The 21,596-nt window shown below is 51.6% G+C and overlaps 1 protein-coding gene and 1 long non-coding RNA gene across 5 annotated transcripts; one reads left to right on the top strand and one right to left on the bottom strand.

Annotated features, from left to right (window-relative positions):
- The first annotated feature begins 75 nt into the window (after nt 1-75).
- Nucleotides 76-21,492, top strand: COQ8B (coenzyme Q8B). 4 transcript variants are annotated; one of them, XM_082709302.1, is made up of 17 exons: nt 76-101; nt 493-578; nt 2,051-2,156; nt 3,568-3,672; nt 3,813-3,932; nt 4,078-4,144; nt 5,793-5,870; nt 8,773-8,895; nt 9,046-9,131; nt 10,296-10,436; nt 10,530-10,611; nt 11,345-11,438; nt 13,946-14,087; nt 14,224-14,331; nt 17,019-17,084; nt 20,136-20,222; nt 20,641-21,492. In XM_082709302.1, the coding sequence occupies exons 4-17, from the start codon at nt 3,571-3,573 to the stop codon at nt 20,920-20,922; spliced, it is 1,578 nt and encodes a 525-aa protein (XP_082565428.1). In that variant the 5' UTR covers nt 76-101; nt 493-578; nt 2,051-2,156; nt 3,568-3,570; the 3' UTR covers nt 20,923-21,492. The 4 variants fall into 4 exon arrangements, with proteins under 4 accessions (XP_082565428.1, XP_082565426.1, XP_082565427.1 ...); XM_082709300.1 differs by lacking the exons at nt 76-101; nt 493-578; nt 2,051-2,156 and adding an exon at nt 3,061-3,143; XM_082709301.1 differs by lacking the exons at nt 76-101; nt 493-578; nt 2,051-2,156 and adding an exon at nt 3,079-3,147.
- Nucleotides 77-338, bottom strand: LOC309852533. The gene is made up of 2 exons (XR_014305232.1): nt 240-338; nt 77-145 (listed from the first exon to the last, which is right to left on the bottom strand). It is a non-coding gene; the product is annotated as an uncharacterized lncRNA (long non-coding RNA).
- Nucleotides 21,493-21,596: the final 104 nt, after the last annotated feature.

Below are 21,596 nucleotides of genomic sequence, written 5' to 3'. Positions count from 1 at the left end.
ACCGATACTCTGCCCCCCTCCCAACCGGGAAAGCCCCGAGGCCCCGCCCCGGACGTGACGCCAGGGGGACGTGCTTTGCCTGGTGCCAGGAGGTTGGAGAGGTTGGTGTCCTGTTGGAGAGGTTCCTGTCCAAGAGCTCGAAAAGCTGGTCGAGGTTGGGTGTGAGCCACTGGTGTCCTGGCTGCGGGGCGGTGGGAACCCCTTCCTAGACCCCCGCAACTAATCCGACCTTCCTACACCCTCGAGTGACCAGTTTAGCCTTCCTGTAATCCTCGATGATGAGTCCAGCAGCGCGCCCATTCTTCCGATGGGGCACGGACTGACTTTCAAAGACTTGGAAAACCTTTGGACCTGGGTTCAAGACCAGCCTCCCCACTGACTAGCAGTGTTACCTGCAGTGTGTGACTTACTTTCCCTCCCTCCTGCCCCAGCCCCAGGCTCAATTTTCTCACCTGTAAAATGAGGATACATAATATTATTTTATTGTTTCAGAAAACGTGTGTTCGATGCCACAAGAGCCAAGCATTTTTACCAACAGGGTTATTGAGGCCCAGAGCCATGAAAGAATTTGTCTAAAGGTGAGGTTAGATGAGGGGCAAGCCAGGACCTTAACTCCGAAGCTAGGATGCCTGGCTTCAAATCTCGGCTTTAGCAGTCACTTCTGGGGTGCTCTTTCCCCGCAGACTCCTCTGAGCCTCTGTTTTCTCATCTCTGCAAAAAGGGGATAGTGGGGGATAATTTCCTCACAGGAGTTACGAGAGTTTTATTAATTTACAACATTTACATTTGTTTACTTGCTTTGTGCCAGCTGCTGTACTTAACAGTTTATGCCCAACTTTTGTGGGGTAGGGATCATCGTCATTCTCTTGCACAAACAGGAAAACAAGGCAGAGAAAGACAAAGCAGTGAGTCCAAGATCATAAATCTAAGTTGTGTAGATTTGAACTCAGGCCCACGGTCCCTACAGGGTGATAGAACTTGCTTTTGAGGCTGGGGATGTGAGAGAAAAAGCCAGAAGTTCAGAGTTTTTTCTCTAAATGGGATCATGTCCTCCTCTACTCAGAGCCCTCCATGGTTCTCAACCCACAGAGTAAAAGCCATAGTCTTCTCTGTAACTCACTAACCCCTAAGTGATCTGCCTCTAGTTACATTGCAGACCTCCTCTCTTTCCCCTTCACTAACTATGCCTATTGGCCTCTTTGCTATTTCTCTGAGATATTTTCCACCACAGGGCCTTTGCACTGGTTGTTCTGTCTGCCTGGAATGTTTTTCCCTCTGATATTCCAATAGCTCCCTCCCTGCCTCTTTCAGGTCTCTGTTCAAATGTTACTGTTATCTCCTGTTCAGTTATCTCCTCAGTGAGGTCTGCCCTGACCATTCAAACATCTGTTTAAACTCAAAATCTCTCTACTCCTTGCCCCCCCTTTCCTGATTTATTTTTCTCTTTAACACATATCACCTTATTAAATATAGTTATTTATTAATTTTTTTAATTTTGGCCCTCATCAGAAGCCAGCACCAAGAGAGCAAATATTTTTGCCTGGATTTTCTTTGCTGTGTGCATTAGAAAAGTACATGCTAAGTTCTTACTTAGAATGACCATTTGGAAAGAAATGGAAAGAATGACCATTCCAGAATAAATTTCTCTCATGTGTAGAGCTCTTGTTCTGTACCAGGTCCTGTGAGAAACTCGTTACAGACACTATTTCCCTGCACTTCTTTCTCTCTAACACTAAGCAGACGACACAGCCCCATTTTACAGGCGGAACACTGAGGCTCAGAAATCTGCTATCCTCTAGCCTTTGCTTGTAGCCTTTGATATGACCTCATAAAGGGGAAGCCTTGGCACCAGCCACAGTTCTATAGGGTTAATTATTGACATAGGTGCTTTTTATATATTTTTGCCCCCAAGGGTTTGCTGTCACCCGGCTCCTGAGTCAGACCCTTACGTCTGGAGGGTGACAGGGGGTGTTTTGTCCTGAAATTGAGTCATGGTGGGGGGTGCATTGGGTACAGACCTAAGGCTCTAAAGTGAGTCATCTCTTCACAGACCAGTGAGGAATCATACAGGAGCCCTCTAACAAGTCACACAGACTGGGAAGAAGTCCAGAAAGAGTTGGGGATCTTCTCAGGTCACAGCACAGAGAGACAGGGAGGTCAGACTTCCAACCAAAAGGGTTAGACAGTTGGGGGTGGGGAGGGTTCTGTGAGGAAAGTGTCCCATCCCTCCTGTCACATCCTTCCTTCTCCCAGTGGTGGGAGAGATGCCCCAGCAAGCTGCTTCTATTCCAGACTGTGAGGAGGGGTGAGTCAGCCTATTGTTGGGGGAGCAGGATTTAGGCCCGTCTGCCCTACCCCCGCCCCCCAAACAGACACCCAGATGGGCTGGGAGCTGGTTTTCTGGGATGCCAGGGCTCCTGACTCAGCACTGGGAATCTTGGCTGAGTGTGTTCTGGGAAATGTCAGGCCTACAGGAAACAGAGGGCTCCCACTCACACCATCCCGCGGGTGGGCGGGGAGCGGAGAGAGATCAGTGTATGAGAGAAGCGGGGAGCAGTGTGCAAAGGGCTGAGTGTGAAGGTGTATGGGGGGGGGCAGTTGGCAAGCAAGGCGTGTGTGTTTATATGCGCGAGGGAAGAAGATGGGTGCCAGCATGTGGGTGTTTGAAGCGGAGGATTGATGTGCAAAGTGGAGGGGCTCCCGGAGCAAGGGAAACGTTTGCTGGGAAGATGTGTGTTCAAAGGAAAGACGTCCAGTCTGTTGGGCTTAAAAATAAGAAAGTAGGTTGGCAAGATGTTCGTGCAGAGAAGAGATGCGGAGTTCGTAAGGGATGTTTGCAAAAACGACGGTGTGGGGGTTAAAGAAAGGTCTGCCATGCACAAGGCACTCTGAAGTGCGGGGAAAGGCAGAAAACCGCACGCACGTGCGCGGCTCCCGGGGTGCCCCAACAGTCCCAGCAAGCCCCAACGCCCACCTTCAGGCCACGCCCCTAGTCCCGCCCCTGACGCACAGCGGGGCAAGCTACGCGCCAGTCAGTGAGGTGCTACTCCGCCATTGGCTAGCTCAGCGGAGGGGGGAGGTGTGCAGAGACTCCCGGAAGCGCGAGAGGCTCCCACTAGTAGCGGACCCGGATCCTGGGAGCAGTGGGTGCTTAGCAACGGGGGGAGGTGCCCAGTAATGGGCGGCTGGGGTGTAGGGGGTAGGAATTGTGGGTGCCTAGCAACAAAAAGGAAGGCAGTGCCTAGCAACTAGGGGGGCTCAGAGGAGTGGAGAGGTAGCCCTGGAGAATCTGTGGGTGTCTAGCAACGGGGGAGGACCCTAGCAACGGCGGGGAGTGGGACAGGGCGAAAATGGGTTTTGGGAGGTGCACAGGAAGAGCTACGGATTCCTAGCAACCAAAGAGGGAACCAGGAGAAACTGGGGGAACTATTAAACAGGAAAGGAAGTCTTTAGTGGGTGGGAATCTTAGGGTGGACACAGAGAAATGTGAGGCCTTAGCAAAGACGAGGGCAAAGCGGGGAGGTCAATGCTAACCCCTACCCGAGTAATCCCTCCCTTCTCCCCCAGGCGATGTGGCTGGAGGTGGGGGGCTTACTGCGGGGGACCTGTGGACAGCTGGGACGGACTGTCGGTTTGCCTTGTGGGGCCCTGGGGCCTGGGCCCCACTGGTGGGTAAGAGCCTGGAGAGGTGTCTCCAAGGGGGAGAGGCTGGGGGAGGTTTTAGGGTGTAAAATGACGGGGGGGGGGGGCTCCAAAAGGGCCACGCAGATACCATGTACTCCACTCCTTACCAATATCCACTTTTCTTGCAGGGGCCATGTGGGGGTTCTCGGCCCCAAATGTTTCATAAGGATGGGCTTGGCAGAGGCCTGGGTGAGGAGGACATTCGCAGGATACGGGAGGCCCGGATCAGGAAGACACCCCGGCCCCAGGTATCATTGTCTCCCACCCATTCAGCAGCACCCCCTGAAGGCAGCTGGCCTCCCAAGCTTGGGGAAGGGTATGGTGGCAGGTTGGTTGGACTCCCTGGGTGCTGTGCTCACCTTCCCACCCTCAGACCTTCTCCCCATTTCCCAGCTGAGCGACCGCTCTCGAGAACGCAAGGTGCCTGCTTCCCGCGTCAGCCGCTTGGCCAACTTTGGGGGTAGGTGTGACTGTGGGAGATTGTAACCTAGATCAGAGGAGGCCATGTTTATAGAACGAAACAAGGGGGAGAGGGTGAATCAGAGACAGGGAGAGGAGTGAGAGATGGAAAGAGAAGGAAGGCAAAGGCCTGCAAAGCCAAGAGAAAGAGAGAGGAAGGTAACATTTATTGGGCACATGGAATGTGCAAGGCCTCATGTATATGTGCTGCCGAAGCGAGCACATGCAAGGCCTCATGTACACTCGATCTTTCTGTCCTGAATTTGGTGCGTGTTAATTTCCACCATATAGATGAGGAAACACCGTATAGAAGAGGCAAAGGGAAGCCAAGTGACTTGACGCCAGGTTATGCAGCAGGAGTTTTCAAACTTCAGGTCACAGTCTGCATGAAATAATTCAGGGGGTTGCAACCAGCATTAAAAAAGAATAGAATGGGGTGCCTGGGTGGCCAGGGTGTTAAGCATCTGACTTTGGCTCAGGTCATGATCCCAGGGTCCTCTGATGGAGCCCCAGGCTCTGCTGGGAGTTTGCTTCTCTGTCTTCCTCTACCCCTCCGTCTGCTTGTGCTCTGTCTCTCTCAAAGAAATAAATAAAATCTTAAAAAAAAAAAAAGAAAGGAAGTTCTTATTTCATGAAATATATGTATATGTACTGTTATAATGCATATGTTTTCTTTAGTGTGGATTATGGTTCAAATTTTAATGATACTGATTCACAGTATAAAGAGGAAGTTAAATGCAGTGGTCAGAGCTTTGATATCAGGCTGCCCAGAGTTCCAGGGGTGATTCTGCCATACTCTTGCTTTGTGACTCTGGACAAGTTACTTAACTTCTCTGAGCCTCGGTTTCCTTCTGTAAGGATAAAATGAGTTTATGTGTCTCTAAGGCACCAGGGATGGTTCCTGGTGTGTAGCAAGCACCCAGAAAATGCTGCTATGATGATTTGCAGAGATGGTGACAGTGAAAGAGGCAGAGACTCAAGATGTCTTATTGACAAAGAGATAGAGGAGGAAGAGGAAATCAAAGCCAGAGAGATAACATCAAAAGGACAGAGAGAGGAGGGCTGAACTGGTATGCCAGATGGAGGGAGGCAGAGAGACGGAGAAAACCCAACTTAGGCAAGGAGAGGTGAGCATGAAGAAAAGTGTGAACAGAGAAATGGGAGTCATAGGAAGACAGAGACCCAGGGAGATCATTTCGGGGCTTTCTTACCCTTAACTGCATGGTAGAATCATCCAGGATGCTTAAAAAAAATTTATATATATATATATATATATATATATATATATATATATATGTAAATTCTAAGGCTCATTTCAGACCATAGAACCTCAACTTCTCAACTTCCTATTGTACCTGGGTGGGCCTTGTAGCTCCTCACATGACTCAGATGTGCAGCCAGGGGTGAGAACTGCTGACCCAGGAGACAGACATGGACAGAGTGATGCAGAAAGAGGTAGCCGCACCTCGAAGGGAACTCTGGGCAGGGAGAGAGTAAGTAAGAGACTGAGTTGGGGACAAGAGAGAACCAGAGAGTTGCCAGCAAAGAGCTGGGAGACAGGTTGCTTAGGGAGAGGCTGAGAGCAGTCGGGGGTCAGGTAACAAGGCCCGGGGGCAGGCAGGCACCCAGACTCCTGTCTCATTCCCCAGGACTTGCTGTGGGCTTGGGACTGGGAGCACTGGCAGAGGTGGCCAAGAAGTCTCTGCTGGGAGGACGTCTACCATCAGGTGAGTGAGTGAACCACACTGCTTGGGTTCAGATTCTAGCTTTGCTACGTGACCTGGGCTGAGTGGCTTCACCTTTCCAAGCCCCGTTTTCTCATCTGGAAAATGGATGATCATATACCCCCGTCTCAGGGTCATCATGAAGCTGCCGTCAGGGTCATGAGGAGCAGAAGCCTGTTGTGTAAGAAAAAGAATTGGGAGTCGAGTTCCTAAAACTCAGAGCAGGAGAGGAAAGCTGAGAATAGGAGTGTCTGGGGGTGGGCAGTGTCTGTGGACAACAGAAACGGAAAGACATGAGTAGAGATTAGCACTGGTGGCTAAGATTTCCCAACAAGCTCACGTCTGGAAGCAAAAATCGGGTTGGATGTTTTGGATGAAAAAGAGACTAAGGCCATAGGAACTGACAAATGGAATGTGTGACCCGTGATAGAATGGCAGCCTGAGAAAAAATGACTATCAAAGCCTTTTGGGGAGTTCCTTTGTCCCCCAGGAACATCTGAATTTGGACTGAAGAGCAGATAGGAGAGAATTCGTGTTCATTTTTATAGGCACAGTGATGGCACTGTGATTGAATAGGGGAATATCCTTATTTTTAGCACAGTTTGTATGCAACTGCATGAAGTGGGCCCATGAAAAATAAGGGCGAGTGTTTGGGCACATACACACAGATAAATTATGCAGGTGAGGCTGAAGGTCAACAGTTTGAATTGGGGGGAAAAAAGTTTGAGCTGGATACGCGGGTGTCCGTGATACTGGGCATGTGACTTTTCTGTTCATTTGGATTTTTTTTTCTCCCCAAAATAAAAAGGTGGGTGGAAGTGGAGGATTAGGCTTGAGGTAAGCCCAAACTGAGTCTGTCCCCTGTCCTGCCACCTCTGTGCTGTGTGACCCCCAGCCAGGCTCTGTACCTCTCTGAATGTCTTGCTTCCTCACCTTGAAAACTGAGGCATTGGTAGTTCTTACTTTTGGGCTCCTTGTGGGGATTCAGCCAGGGAAGCCACAGAGACACTTGGAATTCTGCTTTACACAGAGTGAGCCCTAGCTAGATAAAGAGCTCAGTAATTTTTTTATCAACTAAATAAAAGCTTAATAAATGCTTTATTGAATAATCCTATAATCTGCATGTAGAGCCAGGCACATCTCCTAAGCATATAGCTCGGTTCATTTTCACCAAATGGATACATCTGTGTGCCCAGATCAGGAAACCCTGAGACAGCAGTTGGCAAACTTGGCCATCTCAGGATCCCTGCACACCCTTACAACGTAGAAATAAATGAACAAAATATCGAATAGTCACACAGGGGGATACTGTTCAGCTAGAAAAGGGAATGAATCGGGGCGCCTGGGTGGCTCAGTGGGTTAAAGCCTCTGCCTTCAGTTCAGGTCATGATCCCAGAGTCCTGGGATCGAGCCCCACCTCAGGTTCTGTGCTCAGCAGGGAGCCTGCTTCCTCCTCTCTCTCTGCCTGCCTCTCTGCCTACTTGTGATCTCTGTCTGTCAAATAAATAAGTAAAAATCTTAAAAAAAAAAAAAAAAAGAAAGAAAGAAAGAAAAGGGAATGAAGTGCTGATCGCTGCTACAATGTGGATGAATCTCGAAAACTATCCTAAGTGAAAGAAGCCAGACACAATGGGACACATACCGTATGATCCCATTCATAGGAAATGTCCAGAACAAGTATATTCATAGAGAGTTCAGATTAATGGTTCCTGGGGATGCTGGAGCAGGTGGTTGGGAGAAAAGGGGGGGTGACTGGTAATAGATACGGGGTTTCTTTTGGGGCTGGAAAATGTTCCAAAATTGCTTGTGGTGATAGTTGTACAGCTCTGAATGTCCTAGAAGCCATTGAACTATATGCCTTAAATTGGTGAGTTACCTGGTTTGTGAATTACATGGCCATAAAAAATAGAATGAGGACCCCAAAGAACCTGGTTGTATATATTTTGGGGTTATATTTATGGATATTTAGTGCATTAGAGGTTAAAACAATTTTTTTCTGTTTCAAGTTTTGTTTAAATTCTAATTAGTTAACATATAGTGTAATATTAGTTTCAGGAGAAAAGATATTTTTTGAATGCATGAATACACACACACATGCATTCCATCAGTCATCAGAGCAATGGCATCATCCCAGGTCATGGAGTTTCTGGGAAAACTACACTGAGCCTTTATGGGAGAATGAGAGTAAAAACAGGCAAATAACATTCATATGATTATGAAAATAGTTTTGATCTCACAGAGCCTCCTGAAGGGTCTTGGGGACTCTCAGGGTTCCCAGAACCACACTTTGAGAATCACTGTCTCCTCCAGAAGCTCCTATCTGTCTTGTCTTGGCTACTCATCCCCACCAAGGGAAACCACTCTCTGGACTTCTGACCCCCAAGATTAATTTTGACTGGTTTTGCTCTTTATACCAGTGTAATCAGAGAGCATGTCCTCATACTTATCTGGCTGCATTTGCTCAGCATTCTGTCGGAGGGATGCCTCTGTATTGCTGTGGTTAGAGGGAGGTCGTATATTCAGTGCTGTAGGAGACACTCTGACTCTCCCAGCATGCCTTTGTTCATTCTGTTGACAGTCATTAGGTTATTTCCAGCTAGGGACCATTATGAATAGTGCTGCTGTGAACCATCTTGGGATAACTGTCAGTGGACACACATCTGCCTTTTCCTAGGTACATACCTAGGAGAGAAGTGACATTGGCTGTAGGCATGTGCTGTACTGGAAACTTCCCAAAGGATTTGAGCCACGACGCTCATCAGCTTTATGGGTGTTTAGGCTGCCCCACATCCTTGTCAACACTTGGTATTGTTGGTTTCATTTTAGCCATCCTGGGGGTTATGCAGTGATGCTATAATGACTTCTTCTGTGGGTGTAATACCAGTGATTATTCTCTCCACCCCAGAGAGCAGCTCCCGGCCAGGCTCCAGCCCTTTCCTGTCAGAGGCCAATGCCGAGCGGATTGTGCAGACCTTGTGTACAGTGCGGGGGGCCGCCCTCAAGGTTGGCCAAATGCTCAGCATCCAGGGTACGCCATGACCCTCAACCCCTGACTCTTGACCTCACTCCTTCAGCACTCCCACCCACCTGCAAGTTCTGACTTCAGATAACCCCCAAAGGGGACCCTCCCTGCCTCCTCCCTCACCGCTTCCCTCATTCCACACCCCCATCTCCCCAGATAACAGCTTCATCAGTCCTCAGCTGCAACGCATCTTCGAGCGCGTCCGCCAGAGCGCTGACTTCATGCCCCGCTGGCAGATGCTGGTGAGTGCCCCATCAGGGAAGCCTGGTGAGGGAGGCGGGCTCTGCCAGCCTGCCCCCACCCCTGCCCCTGGCTTCCTTGCTGAAGCCTCAGTTTCCCCAGCTGTAAAATGGGCATCACTAAAGCACACATCTCAGAGAGCTATTGAGTTGATGACATGAGAGAATGACGTGGAGTACTTCATGCAGTCCTGGGCAGGCTCAGGGCTCCATCACAGTTGCCAAAGAGGCAGGGGGTGCAGTGGTTAGGGGCCTGGACTTTGTGCATTCAAATCCTGGCTCTGCCCGGTCCTGCCTGCATAATCTCAGACATGTGGCCTCACCTCTCTGTGCCTCAGTTACCTCATCTGTAACTGGCCATAGTGATAGGAACCCCTGCATTGTAGGGTTATATAAGTGAGTATTTGTAAAGCACTGGGAAAGGGACCCTGACACACCACAAGTGAAAGCAAGTTCTGACTGTTATTAGTACTAGTTTGTTTTATTTTTTTTTAAGATTTTATTTATTTATTTGACAGAGAGAGAGACAGCAAGAGAGGGAACACAAGCAGGGGGAGCAGGAGAGGGAGAAGCAGGCTGCCCGCCAAGCGGGGAGCCCGATGTGGGACTTAATCCCAGGACCCTGGGATCATGACCTGAGCCAAAAGGAGCCACTTAACAACTGAGCCACCCGGGCGCCCCTATTACTAGTTATTTTAAAAGATTTATTTACTTAAGAGAGAGCACACATGCGAGTGGGGCCAGTGGGGGAGGGGCGGAGGAGAGACAACCTCAAGCAGACTCTGCACTGAGCACAGAGCCTGATGCAGGGCTCGATCTCATAGCCTGAGATTGTAACTTGAGCCGAAATTAAGAGTCAGACACTTCACTGACTGAGCCACCCAGGCACCCCAGTACTAGTTTTCTTAATTAAAAGCGATTTTGTCTGTGAGTAGGTTGGCACAGTGCCCAGCCCCAAGTAAGTGTCCAAGACACGAACTGTTCTAGTGACTGGGTGAGGGTGCAGAATCCTGATCGAGCTGCCTGCCTGCCTTCTGATCTCTCTGCTCACTGGCCCTGTGGCCCTGGGTCATGACTGCCCCTCCCAGAGCCACCGTGGACAGGTTCCAGCCCATAAATCTCCCTGTCCTTAATTGCAACGATGATTGTTTCAACCACTGTCTACAGAAAGTTCTCGAAGAGGAGCTTGGCAAGGACTGGCAGGCCAAGGTAGCCTCTTTAGAGGAGGTGCCCTTTGCTGCAGCCTCGATCGGGCAGGTGCACCAGGGCACACTGAGGGATGGGACGGAGGTGGCCGTGAAGATCCAGGTGAGCGGGGGAGGGGGGAGCGGCAGGGGTGGGAGAGGGCACCCTGGGGTCCCAGAGGCATGACTCCTGCCCTCCTTCCCTCCCTGCTCACAGTACCCAGGCGTGGCCCAGAGCATCCAGAGTGATGTCCAGAACCTGCTGGCGGTGCTCAAGATGAGTGTGGCCCTGCCCGAGGGTGAGGGGCCACTTCATCCCTGACTGCGGGAGGGACCCCCTGCAGGGAGAAAGTGGGGCTGATGGGGTGGGGAGAGGCCAGCTGGGGGCAGGGTGTGCTCTTAGGTGTGAGCGCTGGTGAATGTGCAAGTCCATGAGTGTGAGACAGAAAGAAGGGACACCCAGGCAGGGAGAGCCCAGACAGTCTGAACGTATGAGAAAAAGACAAACAGACATTCTGACTGACCCAGAGACAGAAGCCCACACTGAAATGTGTCAGAAACAGACACACAGGGCATCCAGAGAGGGCCTGGAGGTCTGGAAAAGAGCCACAGAAGCAGGAAGGGTGTGTAAGCGGGACCTTGTGTGTGTGTATTGGCGAGGAAGGGGACCTCCATGGAAGTAAGATTTTGAGGCCCTGAGAACAGTATGAGAAATGATGAAAAAGAGACAGGGTCAGTGGCATGTGGGACTGTGAAAGAGATGCCTGGAGCCTGGCACGAGTGCCCGAGAAAGAGACCCCAGGGGGGAGACTGCAGGAGAGGCCGCAGCTGTGTGAGGGATGGAGTGGAGGTGAGTGAGGGTGGGTAGATGATGTGGTAAAAGGCCTGGGGGAGAAGGTGTGAGGGATGAGGACAGACAGCGAGAGACATGACTGGCAAGAGAAGACATCCCTGAATGGAAAGCCCAGGGGGGAGGCTGTCATGATGGGGACAGGCTATGGCCTTCCCTGCCCGACATGGCTGTCCCCTCAGGCCTGTTCGCTGAGCAGAGTTTGCGGGCCTTGCAGCAGGAACTGGCTTGGGAGTGTGACTACCGTCGTGAAGCGGCTTGTGCCCAGAGCTTCAGGTGAGCTGAGCACCCTGAGGGCCGCCCAGGACCCCTAGCTCCCCTCCCGGGATGAGTGGGAAGTGGATCCTTCCACAGCCACTGGCAGCTGGAGGCCTGGGGTAGAGCCAGCAATCTCCTGTGTCTCTTCATTTGCTCATCCCTCCTCCCTCCATTCACTTCTGACTTGATTTATCCCCTGTGTCCTCTGTGAGCTTGGGCACGTCACTTTCTCTCTCTTGTCAGTTTTCTCATCTTTCAAATGGGATGCATGACCACTATAGTCTGGTGGGGGAGATGGATTTGTCAGCAGGCATGAGATACCCTCACACCGATGGACGGACAAAGCATTAACAGTCCGACAGTATCACCGGTGGGAGAGAACGGGGCTCCAGGTCATCTCTTATCTGCTGTGGGAAGGAGGAGGTTTTGCCATCAGCAAACCAGACTGGAGAACAGTCTGGCCTCACTAAGGCCCAGCATCCATATGCAACCCTGTAAACGCCCTCCTTGCTAAACAGATGTTGTAGGGACACTTAGGCTGGTATACACCATCAGCCTTTTCTAGAACGCTCTGAGCAGCAGTCGCCCCAAACTAGACCCAACTCAAATCTATTGAATTCAGCAAGGTATATAATAAACAACGGTCCGCTCACCAGCGGAATGTCATATAGCAGCGAAAATGAATGAACTTCATTACAGGGGAACAAAGTGGTTGTATCTTCAAAGCTTTGTGGTGTCCAGCAGTTAATTACACTCCAGGAGGTCCTCTGCTGCATGGCCCGTGGGTGCCCTGAGCCAAGGGCTGTAGATACAGAGCGAGAGAAGGGACAGCAGAGGGCGGTGATTCCCGGAATGGGCCCTGGACCCAGAAGTGGGATCCAGTCCCAGGTCAGCCCTTAACTGGCTGGGTGGCCTGAATCTGCACCCTCAGGAGAGCAGCATCCTCATAGGAGAGTGAGGGAGGGAAGGGGATTGTGTTAATTAAATGCTTGGCTCAGGGCCTGGCCCAGGATGAGCATCAGAGATTTTACAAACAAGGACAAAAATACAAGCTCCTAAGTGGGACCGACGGACGATGAAGAGAAGAGGATGAAGTGGGCTGGGCCAGGGCAGTCCTTTGGGGGATCTGGTAGCCCCGTTCCCTCCAGGATTTCCCAGTGCCCTTAGAATAAATCCTGGATCATTCCCCTGGCCCTCCCCACCCCCCTGCCCCCAGCCCCAATCATCCCATAGGTCTCAGCCATGGATCTTGCTCATATTCTTTGCCTCCCAAATCTTACACTGAACTCAGTCTATTATTGGTCTGTGTGTGTTTTTGTTAGAGTGCGGTCTCTGGTGTCTGGAGGGCAGGCCCAGAACTCATTCACTGCTCTGTCACCCCGCATTGTCCCATTCAGGGACAGACACCAAGAAGGAGTCAGTATTTTTTTCTTTTTAATTTATTTGACAGACAGGGATCACAAGTAGGCAGAGAGGCAGGCAGAGAGAGAGGGGCAATCAGGCTCCCTGCTGAGTAGAGAGCCTGATGCGGGGCTCGATCCCAGGACCCTGGGATCATGACCTGAGCCGAAGGCAGACGCTTAACCCACTGACCCACCCAGGCGCCGCAGTATTTTTCTTTTTTCAAGATTTTATTTATTTATTTATTTATTTATTTATTTATCAGAGAGAGAGAGTGTGCGCGAGCGCACACACAAGCAGGGGGAGCAGCAGGTAGAGGGAGAAGCAGGCTCCCTGAGCAGGCTCCCTGGGAGCCTGATGCAGGACCTGATCTCAGGACCCTGGGATCATGACCTGAGTTGAAGGCAGACACTTAGCCAACTGAGACACCCAGGTGTCCCAAGAAGAAGTTAGTATTAACCAGTATTCAAAGTAATGCCTCCAAGGAGTGGCCAATGAATATCACTATGGACTTGGAGATTGGTATATCAGCAATTCTTTTTTGGGTTGGTTAATTAATAAATTGATGAAAAAGTAATGGTCAGGGGCGTCTTGGTGGCTCAGTGGGTTAAGGCCTCTGCCTTTGGCTCAGGTCATGATCCCAGGGTCCTGAGATTGAGCCCCGCATCGGGATCTCTGCTTAGCAGGGAGCCTGTTTCCTCCTCTCTCTCTGCCTGTCTCTCTACCTACTTGTGATCTCTGTCTGTCAAATAAATAAAGTCTTAAAAAAAAAAAATTACGTTCATCAAGCTTAATACATTGAGCTCTATACTGGAGCAACCAGAAGTCATAGAAGTGCTCCCAGTAGGGAAATGGTAACTGGGGCTCCAACAGCAGCCAGCTTAGGGGTAGGCGCAGAGTAGCACTATGGAGATAATCTGATGAATGAGTGAATGAAGTGTCTGAATGAATGTCAGTCTGGCCAGCTATTGGCCATCACTCAAGCTAGACAGGTGCGAGGAGGGAAGGCAAGACAGAGACTGTTCTGGGAGCACTTCTCAGAGGAGGAGGAAGAGGAGGCCTCAAGGTGGGCCACAGGGGCCTGAAGCTTGAAGTCCTGTCCCTTCCCCTCCCTTCTGCCCCAGGCAGTTGTTGGCAGATGATCCCTTCTTCCGGGTACCAGCTGTGATTGACGAGCTATGCACAACACGGGTGCTGGGCATGGAGCTGGCCGGAGGGGTGCCCCTGGACCAGTGCCAGAGCTTGAGCCAGGACATCCGGAACGAGGTACAGGGGCTCGAGGGACAGTAGGGAGGGCGCTGCCCCTGGGCAGGGCTGGCGGGCCCACAGTCCGCCTCCTGGCTAGAGAGTGCTCTAGAGGGGCCGACGGGTCTGACATGTCTGTTACTCCTCCCCACTGCAGATCTGCTTCCAGCTCCTGAGGCTGTGTCTGCGGGAGCTGTTCGAGTTCCGATTCATGCAGACAGACCCCAACTGGGCCAACTTCCTCTATGATGCCTCCAGCCACCAGGTTGGTTCCCTATGATGTGGCTCATGGTACATTAGCTGCTTTAAGAGACAGTTTCCTGTATTTCTGTAGCTCAGCCCAACAGTAGTTATGACCCACATGAAAGGCTGGAGTGGCCCTCTTCCATATGGTGACTCAGGGACCCAGGCTCCTTCCCTTCTGTGATGGCACCATCCCCTAGGCCTTGAAATGCTCTACTTCCAGTGAAGGGGGAAAGAGAGGTTAAGAGGGTAGCGCCCTGCCTAATTGCTTTTGCCAGCAGTGACACATTATCTCCGCCGCTGCCCGCCCTCGTACCATTCCATTGGTAAGAACTGGTCACACGGCCTGGCTAGGTGCAAGGAACGTTGGGAAATGGAATCTCCGCAATGGTTCCCTAGGGGCAACAGCTTTAGGAAGGCAGTTAGTCATCGCTACCACACCCGTCATTCATTTAACACACCAAGCATCTACTGCCTCTTGACAGTGATGCCAAGACTTCCCTGATCATCACCTTCTCAGAGTTCCCAGTCCTGTGGAGGGACCCGTGACCAGACAGTGATGACCGAGTAGTTAGTACCATGATGGGGAAGCGCAGGTTGGAGTGGTCAGTGACAGGGGAGGCACAGGGGGCTGCAGGGAGCCAGGGAAATGGCTGACCCGGCACAGGGTAGGTGAGGTCAAGTAAGGCTTCTCGAAGGAAGTGCCATTAAAGTTGAAAACAGGGGCACCTGGGTGGCTTAATGGGTTGAGTCTCTGCCTTCAGTTCAGATCATGATCTTAAGGTCCTAGAATTGAGCCCGGCATCAGGCTCTCTGTTCAGCAGGGAGCTTGCTTCCCCCTCTCTCTGCCTGCCTCTCTGCCTACTTGTGATCTGTCTGTCAAGTAAATAAATAAAATCTTAAAAAAAAAAAAAAAAGCTGAAACCTGAAAGATGAGAAGGGAACGGCCACCTGAAGAAAAGGGAAGAGTGTTCCCAGCAGAGGACACAGGGTAGCCAAAGGCCTGGCGTAAGAGTTTGGATTGAAAGACTCAGTGAGCATGACTGCCAAACGGCTCTCTAACATGGTCTGTATGCATCCCATCCCCAGAGTGATCTTTTGAAAACAGAAACCTGGCTGAACTGTCCCTTTCATAGCTCCATGTCCACCTCAGGATCAAGTCTGAGCCCTTTGCTGAGTGTGATGTGGCCCCACATCACAGCCTCAGTCCCTTGCCACCCCCTCCTTGCCAAGTGCACAGATAGCCTGTGTCGCTGTGAGGCTCACACCACAAGGAAATATTTTTGTAACTTGGAATGAGAGGGGCGGTGAGATGAGTCCTGACATCAATTTATTGTGTCTCAACAGGATCTTTTGTTTTAAAGCCATAGAATAGAAGATAACAGTATGTCACAGGTGGGAGGGATCCATATTATTTCAGGATGCTTTTGTTTGACCTTATATTTGGGTGTGCCTGGGTACTGGTGCCCAAAAACAATGTGTCTTTCTTTCTTTCTTTCTTTCTTTCTTTCTTTCTTTCTTTCTTTCTTTCTTTTTTAAAGATTTTATTTCTTTAATTGACAGAGACAGTGAGAGAGGAAACACAAACAGGGGGTGTGCGAGAGGGACAAGCAGGCTTCTGGCTGAGCAGGGAGCCTGATGTGGGACTCGATCCCAGGACCCTGGAATCATGACTTGAGCCAAAGGCAGAAGCTTTATGGCTGAGCCACCCAGGCACCCCTATAAGGTGTATTTCTTGCTGTGGGTTGTGATCAATAGTGTGAACTCCGCTGCCCTAGCAAAACTCTCATACATGTACCCATCGGGCACTATTTCTAATAGCAGAACCCAGAAACAACCACAGTGTCCACTGGCCAGATAAATATACTTTGATGTGTTTACATGATGAAGTCCTTACACAGCGAAGAAAAAATGAATGAGCCAGGGCTGCACATAGCAACGGGGATAAGTTGCAAAACCATGTTGGACACAAAGAATAAGCCGCAGGATAACTATCATAAATACTGTTTATATGAAGTTTTAAAACACACATAGTAGCATGCCTCCTTATTGTTCACAGGTGCACACATATGTAGAGAATGTAGAAATGCACACATGGGAATTTCAAAAAATAATAGTTTGGTAATGATAATCCTGGGAAAGTGGTGACCCTGGAAGAGAGGACGGAGGAGGTCGGATCAGGCCAGGGTCCATGGGAGGCTCCACCTGGTTTGATAATATTGAACATTTTAAGTGGGCCGCTGGGATTTTGGATGTTCATTTTTTCCCCACATATTTTATTATTCTTTCTTTTTAAAGATTTTATTTATTTATTTATTTGACAGATAGATTACAAATAGGCAGAGAGGCAGGCAGAGGGGGTAAGGAAGCAGGCTCCCTGATGAGCAGAGAGCTGGATGTGGGGCTTGATCGCAGGCTTAACCTACTGAGCCACCCAGGTGCCCCATATTTTATTATTCTTTAGATTTTTTTTTTCTATGCCTAAAACATATTATTATAAAGATAGAATCAACAAAGCCAGGTCCCTTCAGTTTCATATGGGGGTGGATAAGAAGTGTGGAGATGGGAGGCCAGGAATCCAGGGGGTCAGCAGGGCAGGGATTCTGATGAGGGGCACAGTGTGGGAATGGACCTGGGTCCCCCACTAACCTCAGCCGGTGGGGAGTGGTGGTGGACTCCCAGCATCCCTCTCACCATCCCTTGTCCCAGGTGACCCTGTTGGACTTCGGTGCAAGCCGGGAATTTGGGACGGAATTCACAGACCATTACATCGAGGTGAGTCCCCCCCAACCCTGAGGTCTTTGAAGGGCCTCAAGCCCGATACTGAGGCGAGGGTGAGAAGGAGAAATACAGTATCTGGAATTAAGAAATAATATATAATATTAATAGTAATAATGAGTAAATAAAAAGCCCTTAATATAATGTCAGGTATTGTTTGAGGCGCTGTCCATGTGGTAACTGATTTAAACCACAGAGTAACTGTGTGGGGTCAGGGCCATTTTTAGGCTTTTATTTTTTTTGTAAATGTATTTATTTTGGGGCACCTGGGTGGCTCAGTGGGTTAAAGCCTCTGCCTTCGGCTTAGGTCATGATCTCAGGGTCCTGGGATTGAGGCCCGCATCAGGCTTTCTGCTCAGAGGGAAGCCTGCTTCCCTCTCTCTGCCTGCCTCTCTGCCTACTTGTGATCTCTGCCAAATAAATAAGATCTTTAAAAAATGTATTTATTTAAAAGAAATTATTTGAGAGAGAGAGAGAGAGAGCACACGCGGACAGGTGCACAAGTTGGGGTAGGGGCAGAGGGAGATGCAGACTCCCCACTGAGCAGAGAGCCTGACGCAGGGCTCAATCCCAGGACCCTGAGATTATGACCTGAGCTGAAGGCAGAGGCTTAAACTGACTGAGCCACCTAGGTGCCTCAGGTTAAGACCATTTTTAGTCCCACTTTACAGATGAAGTTACTAGAGCTCAGAGAGGTGAAATCACTTGGCCTAGGTGACAGCAGACCTGGGATTCAGACTCTGGGAGCCTGGGCCCAGAGCCCATGTTCCCGAACCCTGACTAGCCCCTGATGGCCCACAGTGGCCATCCTGCCACCTCCACACACCCCAGGCTGTCCCAGGCCTTCAGCCTCACACTCACATATCTCTCTGGCCGGCTGCTCCCTTAGGGGCAGCTTTCTCCTCAGGAACATCTGCTGCCTGTCCTTCCCACCCACCTAGCTAAGGCATCTCATTAATTTGTTGAGATGGACTAGTTGACGGGGGCCTGCTACTCATTTACTCATCAGTTCCAGCATTCTCTGACAACCCCTTGTGCCAAGCCCTGTTCTGGGCAATACCAACCCGGTGACTAACCCAGCCCCGTCTCTGCCTTCATGGAGCTCACAGCCCAGGACAGGGAGAGACAGTAAGAACCCAGAGCGGCCAGGGCTGGAATGGGGGAGCATAGGAGATGGTAGGAGCCCAGAGGGGGAGCCTGGGCCAGCCTAGGGGGTCAGGGAGAGCTTCCTGGAGGAAGAGGCATCAGGACTGTGACCTGAGGGACAAGGAGACCAATCAGGAAGAGGCAAGGAGGGTATCCCAAACTGATAAACATACAAGGGCCAAGAGGAGAGAAGGGATATTCCCATTAGAGCAGCGCTTCTCAAACTTCAGTGTCTGTGAGACACCCACCGGCCCCCCATGCCTGTTCAGTGCAGATCGTGCTCTGGAGTCCGGCCTAAGATGCTGCATTTCTAACACACTCCCAGCTGATGCCAGAGTGACTGGTATAGGAACCACATTTTGAATAGTCAGTCCTCGAGGACCAAAAGGAAGTTCATTTCTGACTGGGCCAGCAGGTGCGGGGTGGAGCAGGAGCCAGCGATGAGGCTGGAGCCAAATCACTCTTGAGTCTGAAAAGCCATGCTGGGCACCTTGTACTTTATCCAGGTGCTGGGGGAACTCCCAGAAGGGATTTGAGCAGGGGAGGGACAGAATTAGAAAACTTCCTGAGACTGGGGGACTGGGAGCCCAGGGAAGGGAGTAGAGGACAAGGCCCAGGGCTCTGGCTTGGGGACTCAGGGATGGTGGGGCCACCCCTGACATAGGGACAGGAAAGAGGAGCTGGGAGTCCCTACCCCCAACCTGTGCATACACACATGTGCGCATACATGTGCACACACACATACAGAGGCACCTTAGGCCCTCTCTTCCAATCCCTTGATGCACAAAGCCAAGGCCTTTCTCTCTGGGTGGGTGGGACATCTTGTGTGTTCCCCTAACCCAGCCCCCAGGCCTATTTGGCTCTCCTCTGGTCTCCCCAGCCTTTTCCAGTTTAAAAAAGCCCTGTCACATCAGTCCCCGAAGACCACAGGCCTGACAGATGGCCAGACAGGCTCGGGCAGGGGGAGCTGAGACAGACTGGAACTGTCAGATTGAATCCTATATTCCCCATCCTCCCGAGAAAGTGGTTAATGTTTTCCCTCCTGGCCTTGCTGTTCCATGAAGTAGGGACCTTACCATCCATCTGCTGATAGCGGTGGCTCCTCACGGTCATGGCTCCTCATGGTCGTGGCGGACCCTACATGCAGGCACAGCCCACCACACGCCACAGACACCTCTTCCTGCCTCCCGACAGCCCCTCCATGAGGACAATCCTCCTATCGTCCCAGCTCCACAGATGAGGATGCCGAGGGCCAAGGCTGAGCGCCTTGCCCTAAATCTCTGAGCCAGCAAGTGGCAGAGTTGGGATGGACCCCTGACAGGCTGGCTCTCACTTCTGTCTGTCCGTGCCCTCAGCTCAACTCCTGCTTTCCCCGCGCACCCCCATGGCTGGTGCTCCACATGCTTCTTTGCCAAACAGGTTCACTGAGGGCCACCTGAATGCCAGGCCTCGTGCTACAAGTCTGGCATCTTGGGGGTGCAAAGCCCAGTGCAGGAGACAGACATCAATCAGGCCGTTACAGAGATGGCCCAGTGGCCACCTCAGATGGAGTTCTGGGTCATGGTCACATCCTTGTCCAGTTGAGTGTTTGGACCCACGAATAACAGTTGACATTTATTTTCCTCCAGCTGTTTCACTGTTGTAGTTTCCAGGCAGGCTCTACATTCTAGGCCAAGTGGGAAAATCCCCTGACCACCCCCTTACCCTGTTTCCATCCCTGCCAGGCTCTGGAACAGGCCCAAGGGAGGAGATACAGACAGGGGCAAGGTGAGGAGGGAGCGGCTTCTAGGGGAGAGGGCTTAAGTAGACCAGAATGTAGGGAGTAACAGGCCAGTTTTCCAGAGCCCTCCTTGAACCCCACTCCCTTGGCCTTTGACCTCTACCAAACACCCATTTTCGCAGGTGGTGATGGCAGCAGCCAATGGAGACAGAGACCGGGTCCTGCAGAAATCCCGGGATCTCAGATTCCTCACAGGCTTTGAAACCAAGGTTGGAAACACTGGAGAGGGGTTGGGGACTGCTTATCTCTACTGGGGGGCTCCGGGGAGGAGTGGGGGGAATGAAGGCTGCTTTGCTACTCAGAAACCGGAAGGAAATGGGTCCCATTTTATTCTAGAGGGAGGGAGTGGGGGGCTGCTGGTAGCTATTGGGGGTGGGGAAGTGGAGCTGTTTGTTATAGAGAGAGAGAGGGCTGCTTGTCTACTGAGGCTCTGAGAGGAAGTAAAGGGCCACTCTGGGGAGGCCTAGGGGCTCTAGAAGGAGGGGAGTCTGCTTACGACTCATCAGGGAGTGGGGGGCTTGTGTTTACAGTTGAAAGGACAAGGGAGACCAGGGGGTTTGTCCCTTCTGGGTTGAGTGGAGGCCCGTCCCTCCACCCTGTGTGCCTCTTGCTCTCCCCCATGCACAGGCATTCTCGGAGGCCCACGTGGAGGCAGTGATGATCCTGGGGGAACCCTTCGCCACCCCTGGCCCCTATGACTTTGGGGCTGGTGACACTGCCCGCCGAGTGCAGGGCCTCATCCCCGTGCTGCTGCGACACCGGCTGCGCCCACCGCCCGAGGAGACCTACGCCCTGCACCGCAAGCTGGCAGGGGCTTTCCTGGCCTGCGCCCGCCTCCGTGCCCACATCGCCTGCCGGGATCTCTTCCAGGACACCTACCACCGCTACTGGGCCAGTCGCCAGGCGTAGCCGCTGCCTGCGGCCTCCTGACCAAAGGGGATGCCTGGTCAGACCCCTTAGACAGCCTTCATCCAGGGATTCTGGCCCCAAAGCAGGCCATGGAGGGGAGATGGTGCTGTGATGTCTCCTTTCCATTCTCCTGCAGGTTGGGAGACCACCCCCTCCGGCTTCCCTGTCTTGCCTCACTCCTTTCCTAGGAGCTGGGGAACCCTTGGGCTAGGGAACTCCCAGCTTCACACCCCCATCTCCTCTCCCCACTCCAAAGCGGGCATCCAGGAACTCTGCGCCAGGAATTAACTTATTTTTGTCCACATTTAAGAGCCTTAGGCCCCCTGCGCGTAGGCATGCAGATCCAGACTCCTGTAGATGGGGAGCCCCTCACCTCTGCCTCAGGTCTCCCATCTATCTGGCCAATGAAAGGGGAAGGGAGTTAGTGAAGGCAGCCCTCACCTTTGCTGCCCTCACCCCTCCACCAGCTGCGTTCTCCCCCTTCTTCTCCGCTCCCTCTTTTCTATGTGTTGGGGAGGGGGTAGGGGAGGGTGTTTGAAACTTCAGACGGAATAAAAGCGGCTCCCCTTCCCGGCTCTTTTCTCTGCGCTGGGAGGGGTGGGGATGGAGGAGCTTTCAGCCTGCCTCCAGGTGCAGATGGCCAGCCCCCTCCCATCCTCTGGTCTGAAAGCCCC

Source organism: Mustela nivalis (assembly GCF_964662115.1).
Source record: "Mustela nivalis genome assembly, chromosome: 18".
NCBI lineage: Eukaryota > Metazoa > Chordata > Mammalia > Carnivora > Mustelidae > Mustela > Mustela nivalis.
Note: the sequence above shows the minus strand (reverse complement) of the source record. Positions and strands in the feature narration are given on the sequence as shown.

Coding starts and splice junctions, on each gene's coding strand:
- COQ8B (XM_082709302.1), top strand. CDS start 3,571: ATGTGGCTGGAGGTGGGGGGCTTACTGCGGGGGACCTGTGGACAGCTG. Junction 3,933..4,077: donor GGAAGACACCCCGGCCCCAG/GTATCATTGTCT, acceptor CCCATTTCCCAG/CTGAGCGACCGCTCTCGAGA. Junction 9,132..10,295: donor TGCCCCGCTGGCAGATGCTG/GTGAGTGCCCCA, acceptor CACTGTCTACAG/AAAGTTCTCGAAGAGGAGCT.